The 12,148-nt window shown below is 40.1% G+C and overlaps 4 protein-coding genes across 4 annotated transcripts; 3 read left to right on the forward strand and 1 right to left on the reverse strand.

Annotated features, from left to right (window-relative positions):
* LOC117741953 (TPA-induced transmembrane protein) lies at positions 1 to 2,538 on the forward strand. The gene is made up of 7 exons (XM_034549244.1): positions 1 to 350; positions 592 to 669; positions 898 to 996; positions 1,206 to 1,317; positions 1,545 to 1,705; positions 2,083 to 2,153; positions 2,278 to 2,538. Exons 1-7 carry the CDS (start codon positions 282 to 284, stop codon positions 2,471 to 2,473), a joined length of 786 nt encoding a protein of 261 aa, XP_034405135.1. The 5' UTR covers positions 1 to 281; the 3' UTR covers positions 2,474 to 2,538.
* Positions 2,539 to 5,958: 3,420 nt separating this feature from the next.
* Positions 5,959 to 7,854, forward strand: guca1c (guanylate cyclase activator 1C). Its single transcript, XM_034549245.1, has 4 exons — positions 5,959 to 6,153; positions 6,655 to 6,804; positions 7,271 to 7,358; positions 7,577 to 7,854. The coding sequence occupies exons 1-4, from the start codon at positions 5,959 to 5,961 to the stop codon at positions 7,711 to 7,713; spliced, it is 570 nt and encodes a 189-aa protein (XP_034405136.1). The 3' UTR covers positions 7,714 to 7,854.
* Positions 7,855 to 9,348: 1,494 nt separating this feature from the next.
* thrsp (thyroid hormone responsive) lies at positions 9,349 to 9,768 on the forward strand. Its single transcript, XM_034549246.1, has one exon. It carries the CDS (start codon positions 9,349 to 9,351, stop codon positions 9,766 to 9,768), a length of 420 nt encoding a protein of 139 aa, XP_034405137.1.
* Positions 9,769 to 10,047: 279 nt separating this feature from the next.
* Positions 10,048 to 11,908, reverse strand: ndufc2 (NADH:ubiquinone oxidoreductase subunit C2). The gene is made up of 3 exons (XM_034549247.1): positions 11,657 to 11,908; positions 10,983 to 11,126; positions 10,048 to 10,231 (listed from the first exon to the last, which is right to left on the reverse strand). The coding sequence occupies exons 1-3, from the start codon at positions 11,793 to 11,795 to the stop codon at positions 10,182 to 10,184; spliced, it is 333 nt and encodes a 110-aa protein (XP_034405138.1). The 5' UTR covers positions 11,796 to 11,908; the 3' UTR covers positions 10,048 to 10,181.
* Positions 11,909 to 12,148: the final 240 nt, after the last annotated feature.

A 12,148-nucleotide genomic window follows, 5' to 3' on the forward strand; every position in this document is an offset into this window, starting at 1 on the left:
TTGAAGGCGCTCACCTGGCTGGGGACTCACGAGCAGCAGGAGAAGGAGAGCCGGAAGTCCTCGTCTGGGAATAAAGAATAACTTTGAACAATATCAGCTCGCGACCTGTTGTTCTCTGAGTAATTGTTGCCTTGTTTTCTTCTTTTTCTTTTGCACCGCACCTGAGACGTTTACTGTCCCGCGGACAGTGCGCTTTCATTATTACAAGTTAGAGCCAGGAGGCACTTCCGGGTTGGGACTTCAGCCAGGATTACAGCACTGGTAGTTGGAAGCAAACCAGCATGGACGTTGAGATGCAGGCCATCAGGAGGAATGGGAACGATGGGCCAGCATATTATTGTAATGAACCGGTGAGTTGATAATGGGACAAACAAGAGTTCATTGTGAGCTTTTTGGATTCTAATAAGTGATAATAATAGTAGTGGTGGTGGTAGTAATATATTATATATTTTTAAAGTATATACTGTATTGTTACTTTTATTTAATGTTCCTAGATAACTAACTGATGAAACTAATCTTTAGTGGCACATGGCATATATACATGTTTATCATTTCACCATCTTATGTACCATTGATTGCCTGCTCCTATAGGTGACAGCAGGGAATGGGGGTGGTGTGGCCTGCAGGATCCCTGATGCAACAGAGAACCACAGCTTGCTTTCTGAACAGGTGAGCAGTCTGTTTAAAGATATTACAATGTCACATGTATTCAGTTTAGCATTAATTTTTCATTTCTGTGTGAAAGACAAGTAAAAAGTAGCACTTGATTCTGTGGAAACAACTTCTCTCAGTGACTTATTCTCAGCGCTTCTGGATGTGAACGAATCAAAACACTGGATGACTTATTCCATTTCTAGTGGGGAGGAAGGGAGGGAAGTAACATATATGGTGTTTTAGTCTCTTTGTCAGACTACCAGTAGGAATGGGGAGACGGGGCCCTCTGACCATGCAACAGAAGCTCAAAGGACTCTGGGAAATACATTCACTCTTCAAGAGGTATAGAGACTCTTAATACAAATAAAAGTGTTTCTGGGGCTTTTCCTTCTCCACCTGGAGTAAAGGAAGTGTAACTTCTCTGTTATTGTGCATCATGTGATAATTCATTGAGTTATTTTCCCATCCAACCTAATACCTATTTATAGTATCACATTTGAACCCACATAAGCTGTGGTCCTATTGACGAGGCATTTTCACGATGCTTTTAGATGACCTCCGTGTGCAGGAAAAGCAGAGAGAAGATCAAACTATGGCTGATCGTCGCCTCCGTCTTAGTCTTCATCTGTGCCGTGATTGTGATTTCGCTGGTCGTGTGCTCAGGTGAGGTTGCACGATGAGTCTGAGAGGATGCTGCATTTATTAAGGGATGCGTGCATAATCAAAGTGAAAAGTCAGGTCATAATGTCAGTTTGTTGAAATACTTTGAGCTGTGTACCAAGGCGAGTTATCATACCGTAAAGTGCACATGTTACACGGTCATGTCCAAAACAAGTATAAAAGAATTCAAAGCGGATAATAACATTAAGTTATGCTGCTCCTCTGAACAGCGATCCACGAGGACGTGGATGAGAACTTTGACAGCTCGTTGTTTACCGTTCCTCGGTCTTTCAACGGGAGCTTCCGACTGCCCAATCAGACCTTCACAGAAGAACTTTTCACCCTTTCTTCCAATGAAAGCCAAGTACTCACTGCTGGCCTTCAAGAAAAGGTTTGTACCAGTTATGAGCTGCATGTCAAACAATGTGCTTAATAAATGCATATTAATTGTTTGTATTCATAACTTGTGAAATACCCCCGTACAAACATTATTCCTTTATCTTGCCAATGCATCAGTTAATTAATGGTAATAGTCTTAAGTGAAGTTATGCTATTTATTAGTGTTTTTTGTAAGAGAGCTGTATAGTATGTATAATGTATATAAATGTAACTTCCATTACTTCCCAGTAAGAAACGCTCTTCTAATCCCACAAGCTTTGCGAAACAAAAACCTGCTCACAGCTGCTGCTGCTGAAAGCCCTCTAAAGTGAAAGTATTTAATATCGGCCTAATTGTTTGCCTGTGCATGTGTGCGCCTGCCCCACCCAGCTGTCTGACCTCTACAGAACCTCCCCTGCTCTGGGACGATACTTCTCCGGAGTAGAGATACATGCTTTCAGGTGAACAAGCGTTACACCCACACGCCGTGTTTGTGAATTACATTCTTTGTTTCACCTCTGCTACGTGGTTTGACCTTTTGTAGCTCGTAGCATGTGTGGTTCTTCCATTTCCCTCTCCCCACAGGAACGGGTCGGTCATCGCTGACTACCAGCTGACATTCCTCATGCCTGAAGAGCAGCAGGATCAGCTGAGAAACATAACCCTGAGCAGGGAGATGGTGTACAACGTGTTCAGGCAGTTCCTCAACGACCAGGAGGCGGATGAGTCGGGGCAGATGTACGTCGATCCAGCTTCCCTGAACATGTTTCTAAGACACTAGGACAACTGGTGTAGCTTGCTTTTTTCAAACCTCACTGAAGTGAGATACTGCTACAGTGAGGGGGGGAGGGGGGGGGGGGGGGGTTGTTTGTGTCAGACGTCTGTGTGATTCTATTCAATTCAATTCAATTCAATTTTTCAATTCAGTTTATTTTGTATAGCCCAATATCACAAATTACAAATTTGCCTCAGAGGGCTTTACAATCTGTACACATACGACATCCCTGTCCCAGGACCTCACATCGGATCAGGAAAAACTCCCCAAAAACAATTTAATAATAATATAATAATATTCTCCCACGAGTCTGCAGAAATGTTGCATCGTGATGCATCTCTACCACAGGAAGCCACATGGCCGCAGTCGCACAGACGCCACTCTGGTTGGAGGTCATATGCGTGACCACATTGTGACTTCTGTTTAATAAACTTTTAAGATTGTTCTTAATTCAATCAACAGTGCATGACCTCTCAGGACTCAAAATAGACATATACTGTCAAACAAAAATAAGCGTTTTGTCGAGTGTATGAAATAAATGGTTCCATATTGTATTTGGGACTTTATTACTATGCCTTGTTTAACTGCAACTGTAAATCTCAGTGCTGTAATTATTTATATTTATTCCCTGCCACTGTCATTTCACCATGATCATTTTTACAAAACATGTGCCTGAAATTGTGTCTTTAAAAAAAAAGAAATACAAGAGTTTATATTTGCATGTCTTTGCCATTATTTCCTGCCCCCAGACATTATTTACAAACCAAAACTGTGGAACACTCTTAAAACATTTGCCTGTAGAGCAACAAACACTGGGGAGAACTGTGCAGGAAAATAAGCCTGCTGCGGATCATCTAGTCAGTGAAGGCTATGCACGGCCATAATAACCGCTGTATTTGTAATGCTCCGTCAAACATGCTAGTTATGATTGCCTTTGTTTGTTTTTTTTGTCTCTGGATGTTGCATTTAATAACACCAGTGACATGTCACTTATACAGAGCTGTGTGTCAGTATATGAGCTCACAGTCTGTTTCCTGGCAGTGTTCATATCAACATGTCACTCTTCTAATAGGAATAAAGCTGTCATTAATGTTTGTGGCAACGTATCTGGTCACAGACAGACATTCTTCTTTATTTTAGGCTTGAGAACTAACTCCACGTAGTTGTTTTTTCTCACTTCAATCTTATGGTAAGAACTCACGTGATAACCGTTTGATTAAAATAACCATGTAAGATAAAATGTGTAAGGCCTATTATTTCTAAAATACAGAATATTTTAACAGATATATTATTTGTCACAGCTGAAACTGCAATTAATATGATTATTAGAGTCATTCAGTTACAGTATAACTTTGGATTCAGCTCATCTTTTTTACAATGGACTCAATAATAAAATATATCATTATTATACGGTGTAAACAAGAAGAAAGTTGGCATCTAATTTACATTTGAATATACATGTTGGGCTTTTGAATAGCAATACATTATCATTCCGACAGCAGTGCACATAAAACATGATTGAACCCCACAGAGAACCAGGACCTAATATTTGCTGTTCTGAAAAGGCACACTTAGAATTTGAGAATAATATTATGCATGACATACATTCCTAATACTATTGGAGAGGAGTAAGGAGATACTGAGCATGTTGTCCCCTGGTCCCCTTTTCCTGAAGGGAAAATGTTTACACATGCAGTTCTCAAACGTCCTGCATGACAGTCACATGCTGGTCAAAAGAGCAAGTCTAAACAGCAGCAGTGCATCGGTGGAATCCAAGAGATTTCAACGGCTTATTGCTGTCCATAAAACCAAATCACTGTACCTGCTCTATTAACTTTCAAATGGGATGAACAAAAATAAACCTGCACATTTCTGTGAATACTAGATTATTGATTTTAACTGAACACCGTATTAATAGGTACTAGCTGCCTGTAGTCACTGGTGTTCCCCCTCCACAATCCTATTTTGAGAATTGGTAATCGTCTCAAGCCAGATTAGCTATAATAAACCCTGTAAGCTTGATAGCTTGTTTGGCTTAAACACCACCGCTGTCTATGCTTTATCAAACCCATGATCCTCTGAGGTTGGTCATGCAAAGCCACAAGGTCAGCCATGGGTCACCAGCGCTGGTTAAACATGTATTTATCCATTCTGGATGTGTGTGCAGGGTTGTTATATAGTCTATCACAAGTCATGTCTATTCTATAAAACTAAATAAAGCTGATGTTCATCATAAGGCTTGAGTTACTGTTATAATGATGAGTTTGTATGGTATCTCAAAAAATTCTTTGATAACCTAATCATGTTATTTTAGGGCCAGTGGCAATGACGATTGTTTAAGGATAATACCTTTTTTTGGCTTGTCAATGATTGAGAAAAACCCAAGAAAGGACAGGCCTCCAATGCAAATAATTCAATTTTCATTTCAGTTTATTTTGTATAGCCCAATATCACAAATTACAAATTTGCCTCAGAGGGCTTTACAATCTGTACACATACCACATCCCTGACCTTTGACCTCACATCGGATCAGGAAAAACTCCCCAAAAATAACCTTTGACAGGGAAAAAAGGGAAGAAACCTTCAGGAGAGCAACAGAGGAGGATCCCTCTCCCCGGATGGACAGATGCAATAGATGTCATGTGTGCAGAATGAACAGAGTTACAGAGTTACATAAACACATTACATGAATATGACAATGTATGAATGGAACTTCACAATCCATGAAACAGAAGGAGGTAAATAACCACACAATTAAAGAATTGTAAGGATTAGCGTCTTTTTTTTCAAAGCACATGCGTGTACATGTTCCTCCTCTTATGTAAAATACCCAGTACGACCATATTAATCATTGAGTATAAATGACTTTTACTTAATATTTCATGAGAGGCTCAGAAATATCCCCTAATCTGTTCATGTTTGTAAAGAGGGTGGCTACTTCCTAGAGGAATCCCAGAGGTGGGAGGCCACCTTTAAGAGTGGACCTTTAGATCATTTATTTGCATTAAGACGTGTGGCTATGCAGGTGAGCATGCAAAATAATGGGATGAAAATACCTCAGTAAATGTTAATGTAAAACCGCAAAAATGAAAACTCAAATGAATAGAAAAAAGATGGAAGAAAAGGAATGAAACTGTGTGAAACACAGCATGGCGGATGTCTTCATTTCAACTAAACCCTGTATTTCTCTGACAGCTTTCCTTTTTGCACATACGATTCCCCCTCCTTGGATATTGGTAGACAACCCCACTCCAGTCATATAAGATGCAATGTCCTGAGGTTCTAGAAAGGCTTCTGCAGTTATCCCATTATAGGGTATTATCTCTGCTTTTGGCTGTGGATAGACTTAAAGATTAAGGTGGTCGTCGCATGCGATTTCAGCCTGACCTCAGTGCTGCCGGTGCTCTGAAGGAACATTGTCATCTCTCGCCTCGACCTCCCCACTGGCTCTCTGCAGGCTTCTGGTCCAAATCAAAACCTCTTGAGAAAGAATGGGCGCCTACAACTCAAACCTTGATGATATCATGGAGGAGGACATGCACCACTGGTACACCAAATTCATGAAGGAGTCTCCTTCGGGACTCATAACGCTTTTTGAGCTCAAGACAATGCTGGAAATGAACGGTATGACAGAGGAGGCCAGCAGCTATGTGGACCAGGTCTTCTTCACCTTTGACATGGATGGGGTAAGGAAGCACCTGCAGCAGATCTCTTCTTCCCTGTTCAGGAAAAAATGCATTGTGGGACACCCTTTAAAGTCTGGTCAGTCCGGTAACAATTTGCCAATTGACGAGACAGTGGCGAGGTGAAATCCTGATGCTCAAAGTAATACTTGTATCAGTAATTCTATGCAGAGGAAAATAAGAGGCTCCCTGCATTATTTTATATAGTTTAATGTGAACAGCATGACATTTTAAAGGGACTGTTCAGATGGTGCAGAGGCCTTTGGATCTTCTCTACTTTGTGCGTTTTTCACAAAGCTTCGGACAAAATAGTGTGAATAAAAAACTGGAATAGTTTCATCAGAATTGCATTAACCCAATAGCCCTTGCATAACATCACAAAATGCAAAGTGATACAATGTTTCTTTTGAAAATTCTAATTAAAATCCATGTTGATGTTGATTTGCAAGCAGGTGGATTCAAAGTCCTTCCCCCTAAATGTATCTTCCATGTATCCCTTTGCAGGATGGCTACATGGACTTTGTGGAATACATTGCAGCAATAAGTTTGTTACTGAAAGGAGAAATTAACCAGAAACTAAAGTGGTACTTCAAGCTCTTTGATCAAGATGGAAATGGGAAAATTGACAAGCAGGAAATGGAGACCATATTCAAGGTACAGTATATACAGTACACAGTGTTGCAGATCTAAGGAACTGAGCAGCTCAAAGTTTCCTGAGTTGCAAAGCTCAGAAGCTCCACTCTGAAAGAGCAGAAATGGGCCATGAACTAGACATGACACATTATCCAGGTGGGCTTCTTATTTAAACACAAGTCTAAATGTGGCCATGCCTATCACCTAATTCAGTCACGACAGCATACAGTAATCGCCCGACAGATTACATGTCAACTTTGCACCATTCTAATAAAAACAAATAATTGAATGCTGTAGTCGTTTTAGAATCAGTAGAATGTTTAAAAGACCCATTATACTGTTAAATTGACATTAGTTTATTAAATATTACTCATTAACCTTATTAAAGTGCATTCAGCAGCTTTTGGAAGAAAGTGTTTTGTGTTAATGATATACCTTTGCAAGCGTCCATTTAACTAACAGTTAACTGTGCAAACTCTTCTATCAGGCCATTCAAGATATCACCAGAAGTTACGACGTGCATCCAGAAGATATTGTCACTCTTGTATACGAGAAGATTGATATCCACGGAGAAGGTAAGGGATATTAAATTGTCAAGCCAGGACATATGTCGTGGTGGTTGATCATTTATTATCAGTGTTTGTGGTTAGAAGTAAAGTCACCATGACCAGCGCAGTGACATATTGCATGAATATGAGGCATCAATTAACCCTCTAGGAGTAAATGTCATTTTAAAATAATAATCCCCTAGTGTTTGCAATGTGTTGATGCCACTTCCATCTTTTCTCTTCAGGTGAGCTGACACTGGAGGAGTTCATCACTGGAGCCAGAGATCATCCCGACATCATGGAAATGCTCACCAAGATGATGGATCTTACCAACGTTCTGGAAATCATTGTTAGAGGTCAACGGAAGACTGCCGTAAACTGAATCCGTGATCGGCGAGCTGGACTGTGTGGAGAACTGAGATGGTTTTCGGATGATTTTTAGAACGCGGCAGTGTGAAGGAAAGATTGCATGTGCTTGATCGGTGAGGATCTGAACTGACAGAGCAGTCCCACGCAGATCTGTGGCGCCCCAAGGGAGGCAGAGGATATGTCCTCTTCCCTCTGCTTGTGCTCTCACACTTCTTGGACTATGGCCCTTTAGTTCGGTAAAGGGGAAGTGTTTGCAAAGCCTCATTGTTCCAGTAGACGCTGCAAAGTACGATGAATAACCTTGACGTACTTTATTAAGAGCTTTTTGAGCCGGACCTATAGTATGGGACTCTTGGTTTAGTCATAAGAAGACAGTTGACAAACTCTTTGTGATTATTCTTCCATTCATGACATACAGTAATTACAGCATATGGGTGTTTACACGTTAACACTGTAAGTTAAAATCCCAAAACACTCACTTGTTTTGTGTTATTGCTCCTGTGAGATCTACATGAGAACTACACTGTTGCTTGTTTATAAACTAGATGAATATCGATGTAGTGACTAAATGTAAAAACATTTGACATGCGATGTAATGTTTTACTGTACAATACGTAAGGTTACAGTGTGGCCTTAAAAATCAATACAATGTTTTTCTAAGAAAATAAGAAGTACTCTCCTATTTCAAGCACCTTCTGCATTCAAGCTTTATAGCTAAGTTGATATATTTAAATATTGAAACTTATGGTCCAAAGAGATAAAAAGCATGCTTCCTGTTAAGAAGACCTGATTGTTGAAAGTATACAGGGTTTGTAACTAAGGGAGTCCTACGACTCTTATCAGCTCAATTATTAGTTGAATTCAATGTGCAAACTTCTTGTATGTCACTGCATGGGAATATATTTTGAATCCTCCCTGATCCCAAGAACAACTATCATATTCAAAAAGTGTTAGCTTTGTCTTTTTATTTGTGTGTTCAGAGTGGGGCCTGGGAAAGACCCAGAGCTCTCCTCCCACATGAAAGAACCCTATTATTCAATTGTTTCGAGGGTAACCAGACCTAGAAACAAATGTTTTCACCCAGGCCCATTCTTCATTAGTATGCTTATATTAGGGCCATGATAAAGCTTACATTTCTTTTACAGACTGAACATCCAATTTATCTTAGCCTTGGTAATATTGTGTGCAAACAGATGACAGAAGAGGAAGGAGTTCAGGACTTTAAGATGACCTGCGAATGTACACGGTGACCTTGTTTTAACAGTAAGGTTATTTTTATTTGGTTGGAATTTGTCATCCCTCAGCTCATATTGGATCTTAAATTAATGAATACAAACCCAACCCCCTTCATACCTTATGGTCTGCATGGTTAATGATTGGAAAAGGGTACATTTTGGTACACATTGGTCAGGCATTATTATGACCTCGGAGAAATTTGCAGGTTGCGTAAAACAAATAAAGATAAGAGTTTGACTCCACAAAGCACCCCTAAATGCATGAGGTGAGGCATTTACATAACCGCTCGGATCAATCCACCTGTGCTCATATAAATTCCCCAGCATTTGCTCTCAAGGCTTTGCGCTGCACACTGCTTCCTACTGTAAGCCACCACCGCACTAGGAGTAGCCGACCACATCCAGCTGGAACCATGCAGTCTGCCGAGGCCAAATTCAACAAAAACAGCCTGCTCTTGACTCTGAGAGGGTACAGCTCGGCTGTTAGTGACATGGAGCAGACCATTCTCCTGCCGAGCCTGCTGCGAGACGTGCCCTCTGATGAGGCGTGGGACTGTGAAGCTACAGAGGAGTCCTGTAGAGACCTGTATAGCAATTATCTGACGCTCAAAGCCATAAGAAACACGGTGGAGAGCAGCCTGATTCTCCTGGACGACCATAAGGCCAAGAGCCACACCGCACTCAACAAGACCCTGGAGCCTCTTCTGGACACAGATCCTGAGACTCTATTCCGTTTCCACCTGAGAGGACTCTTTTCTGTGATGAGTGACCTCACCAAGAAGACTCAGAGCCTCACTGTGAAATATATGGACATTATTGGCGTGGCATACTAGAAAGCGTGTAATATTTGTGGACTTGGAGCAACAACAAAAAAAAGGTGTTTGTAAAAGTGCCATCACCTGAACATGTCAAATGTCTAGTGTTTACATTCTGTGATCCAATACTCCTAACTTAATGGATATGGAACAAACATGCATTGTCAATTCTGATCAGTTCTATCTCTTCACAACTAAGAAAGTCCCTTGGAAACGTTGGTGAGGAGATGTGTCAAAATGATGATTGATTAAATGATCATGAGACAAGAGCCTGATTTATGTTCAAACACATCTTGCTTATAGTTGAATTAAGGTATTTATTTTATTTACACAACTACTCTTCTCACAATGAATGACAGATTTCACAAAAAAAGACCACTGAATACATATGGTAGTCTACAAATGTGTCCTCCTTCACCAGCAGCCAACACTTAGCGCACTGGATGGAAAGGCTCGACGATCTCTGCAAAGGTCTTTTTTTCTGGTGAGATAAAAGAAACAGCGAGAAACCCTTTGGTTACACACATACATGGGCCACCAAAATTATATGTGAAGACTTACACATGGTATTGTTATTCTAATATTAAAAAAGGTGCGGCACAAAATACACAGCTTGGGGCTCCATACCCTCATATTGACCATCATTTAAAACCCCTTTTTTAAAGATGTGGTCAGCATATGATTAATGTTAATGATGGTCATATATATATATATATATATATATATATATATATATATATATATATATATATATTAAACAAAATATATTGTGGCACATAGGATAATGTGCTGACGAATGTGCTGAAGAATAACAAACGAAAGAATGAAAGAAAAAGGTAATAAAAATATGCTGAATGACAAAATGTATCCATACAGAGTACTGTATGCTTCCATCAATACATGTACAGACTACTCCTCCGACTATCGTTTCCCCTGTTTAAACCCTTTCATGCATGAATTATGATAACATCAGTCAGGATTTCTTTACCAAGTGTATTTATTGCTCTTTAGGCATGAAAATCAAGATTTAAACTTCACGTTTCTTTTGTCCAGCATTTACATGCCACAAATATTCATCAAACACCATTCAGTGATGTTCAAAATAATGTCCCCCCTAAGTCTTGTATAATAACTAAATATCAAGAGACGTGCTGAAACATTAACCCTGAGGACAGCTGTATTGTTGGGTTCTTGTGTCTTCTGTTAGACTAAAGCACTGACAATGGACTTACCCTTTGCTGCAAATTCCTCCGGGTGGAGTTTGATATACTCGTTCATATCTCGATCAAGTTTGGCAAAAGTGTAGTTTTCATATTTTGTAAGGTGGTAGCCGATGAACCAACCAATGGTTGCCAATAGAAATTGTCGGTGAACACCTAAAAAGGGCAAACGGGACAGATATGATTGCATTTTAAGCACACAAAAGGGACAATACTACAATGTGAATTTTGCACTGAAATTACAAATATAAGCTTTCATTGTGCTTTTCTGGAACCTCAGGCTTGCACCTTGTATTTTTCAAACTAAGAAGGTACAAGTCTAAGTAATCTAAGTCTAGGTACTGAAATTAAGTAATATAAGTAGTGGATATCTAATTGAATAGGCAGTTTGGGTCTTTAAAAAGGAAGATCTGAAATGTGATCACCATAAAACATACACACACATTATATATATGGGACCAGAAGAAAAAAAATATATAAAAATATATAACCGTACACTTTCAGCTACCACAATGATGGGGTCATAAAAAGTTACTGTTTTTTTATGACACACCAGGGTCGACATTTTGTAGTCGTCCACTAGTTTGTTTACATAATTATTTTATGAAATGTCGCATACGCTTGAGAGGAAAGTGGAACAGCGCAGACATGATGAAATCTGAAAGACAGCTAACAAACATGCTAACCTGCTTTTATCGGTGGTCTGTGGTTAATGGCGTTATGAAGCATCGCGGAGCACCAGCCTACACCTGCGAGCCACACCGAGTTCCTGTTGGCGACTGAAGGAGGAGGGAGAAACTTCCCCAGGTCTGGAACGAACCCCATTGTAAGAAATCCCTTTTCAATTCCGATATTCAAGTGACCTCCCAGCTGCCTGCGTTTGCTTTTCGGCTATCACCTCTCGGAGGAAGTCAAGGGCATGCTGCGCAACTACACAAGACGTCCGGGCACAACAAACGAGAGCCGCTTCTGTTCCGCCTATTGTGTTTCCTAGCAACCAACGCCAGAAGACGTTCCATTTAGCAATGAGGGGATTACTTTTCGGTAACATTACTATTAACGGTTTGCATTATCAAATACACACACAACACTGCGTTAAGAGGGATCTTTATATGAAACAAGGCTGCAAAAGCTAAGCAACTGACGGGACCACTGACGTTACTAACGCTATCTTATTG

This window comes from Cyclopterus lumpus, chromosome 13 (assembly GCF_009769545.1).
Source record: "Cyclopterus lumpus isolate fCycLum1 chromosome 13, fCycLum1.pri, whole genome shotgun sequence".
NCBI lineage: Eukaryota > Metazoa > Chordata > Actinopteri > Perciformes > Cyclopteridae > Cyclopterus > Cyclopterus lumpus.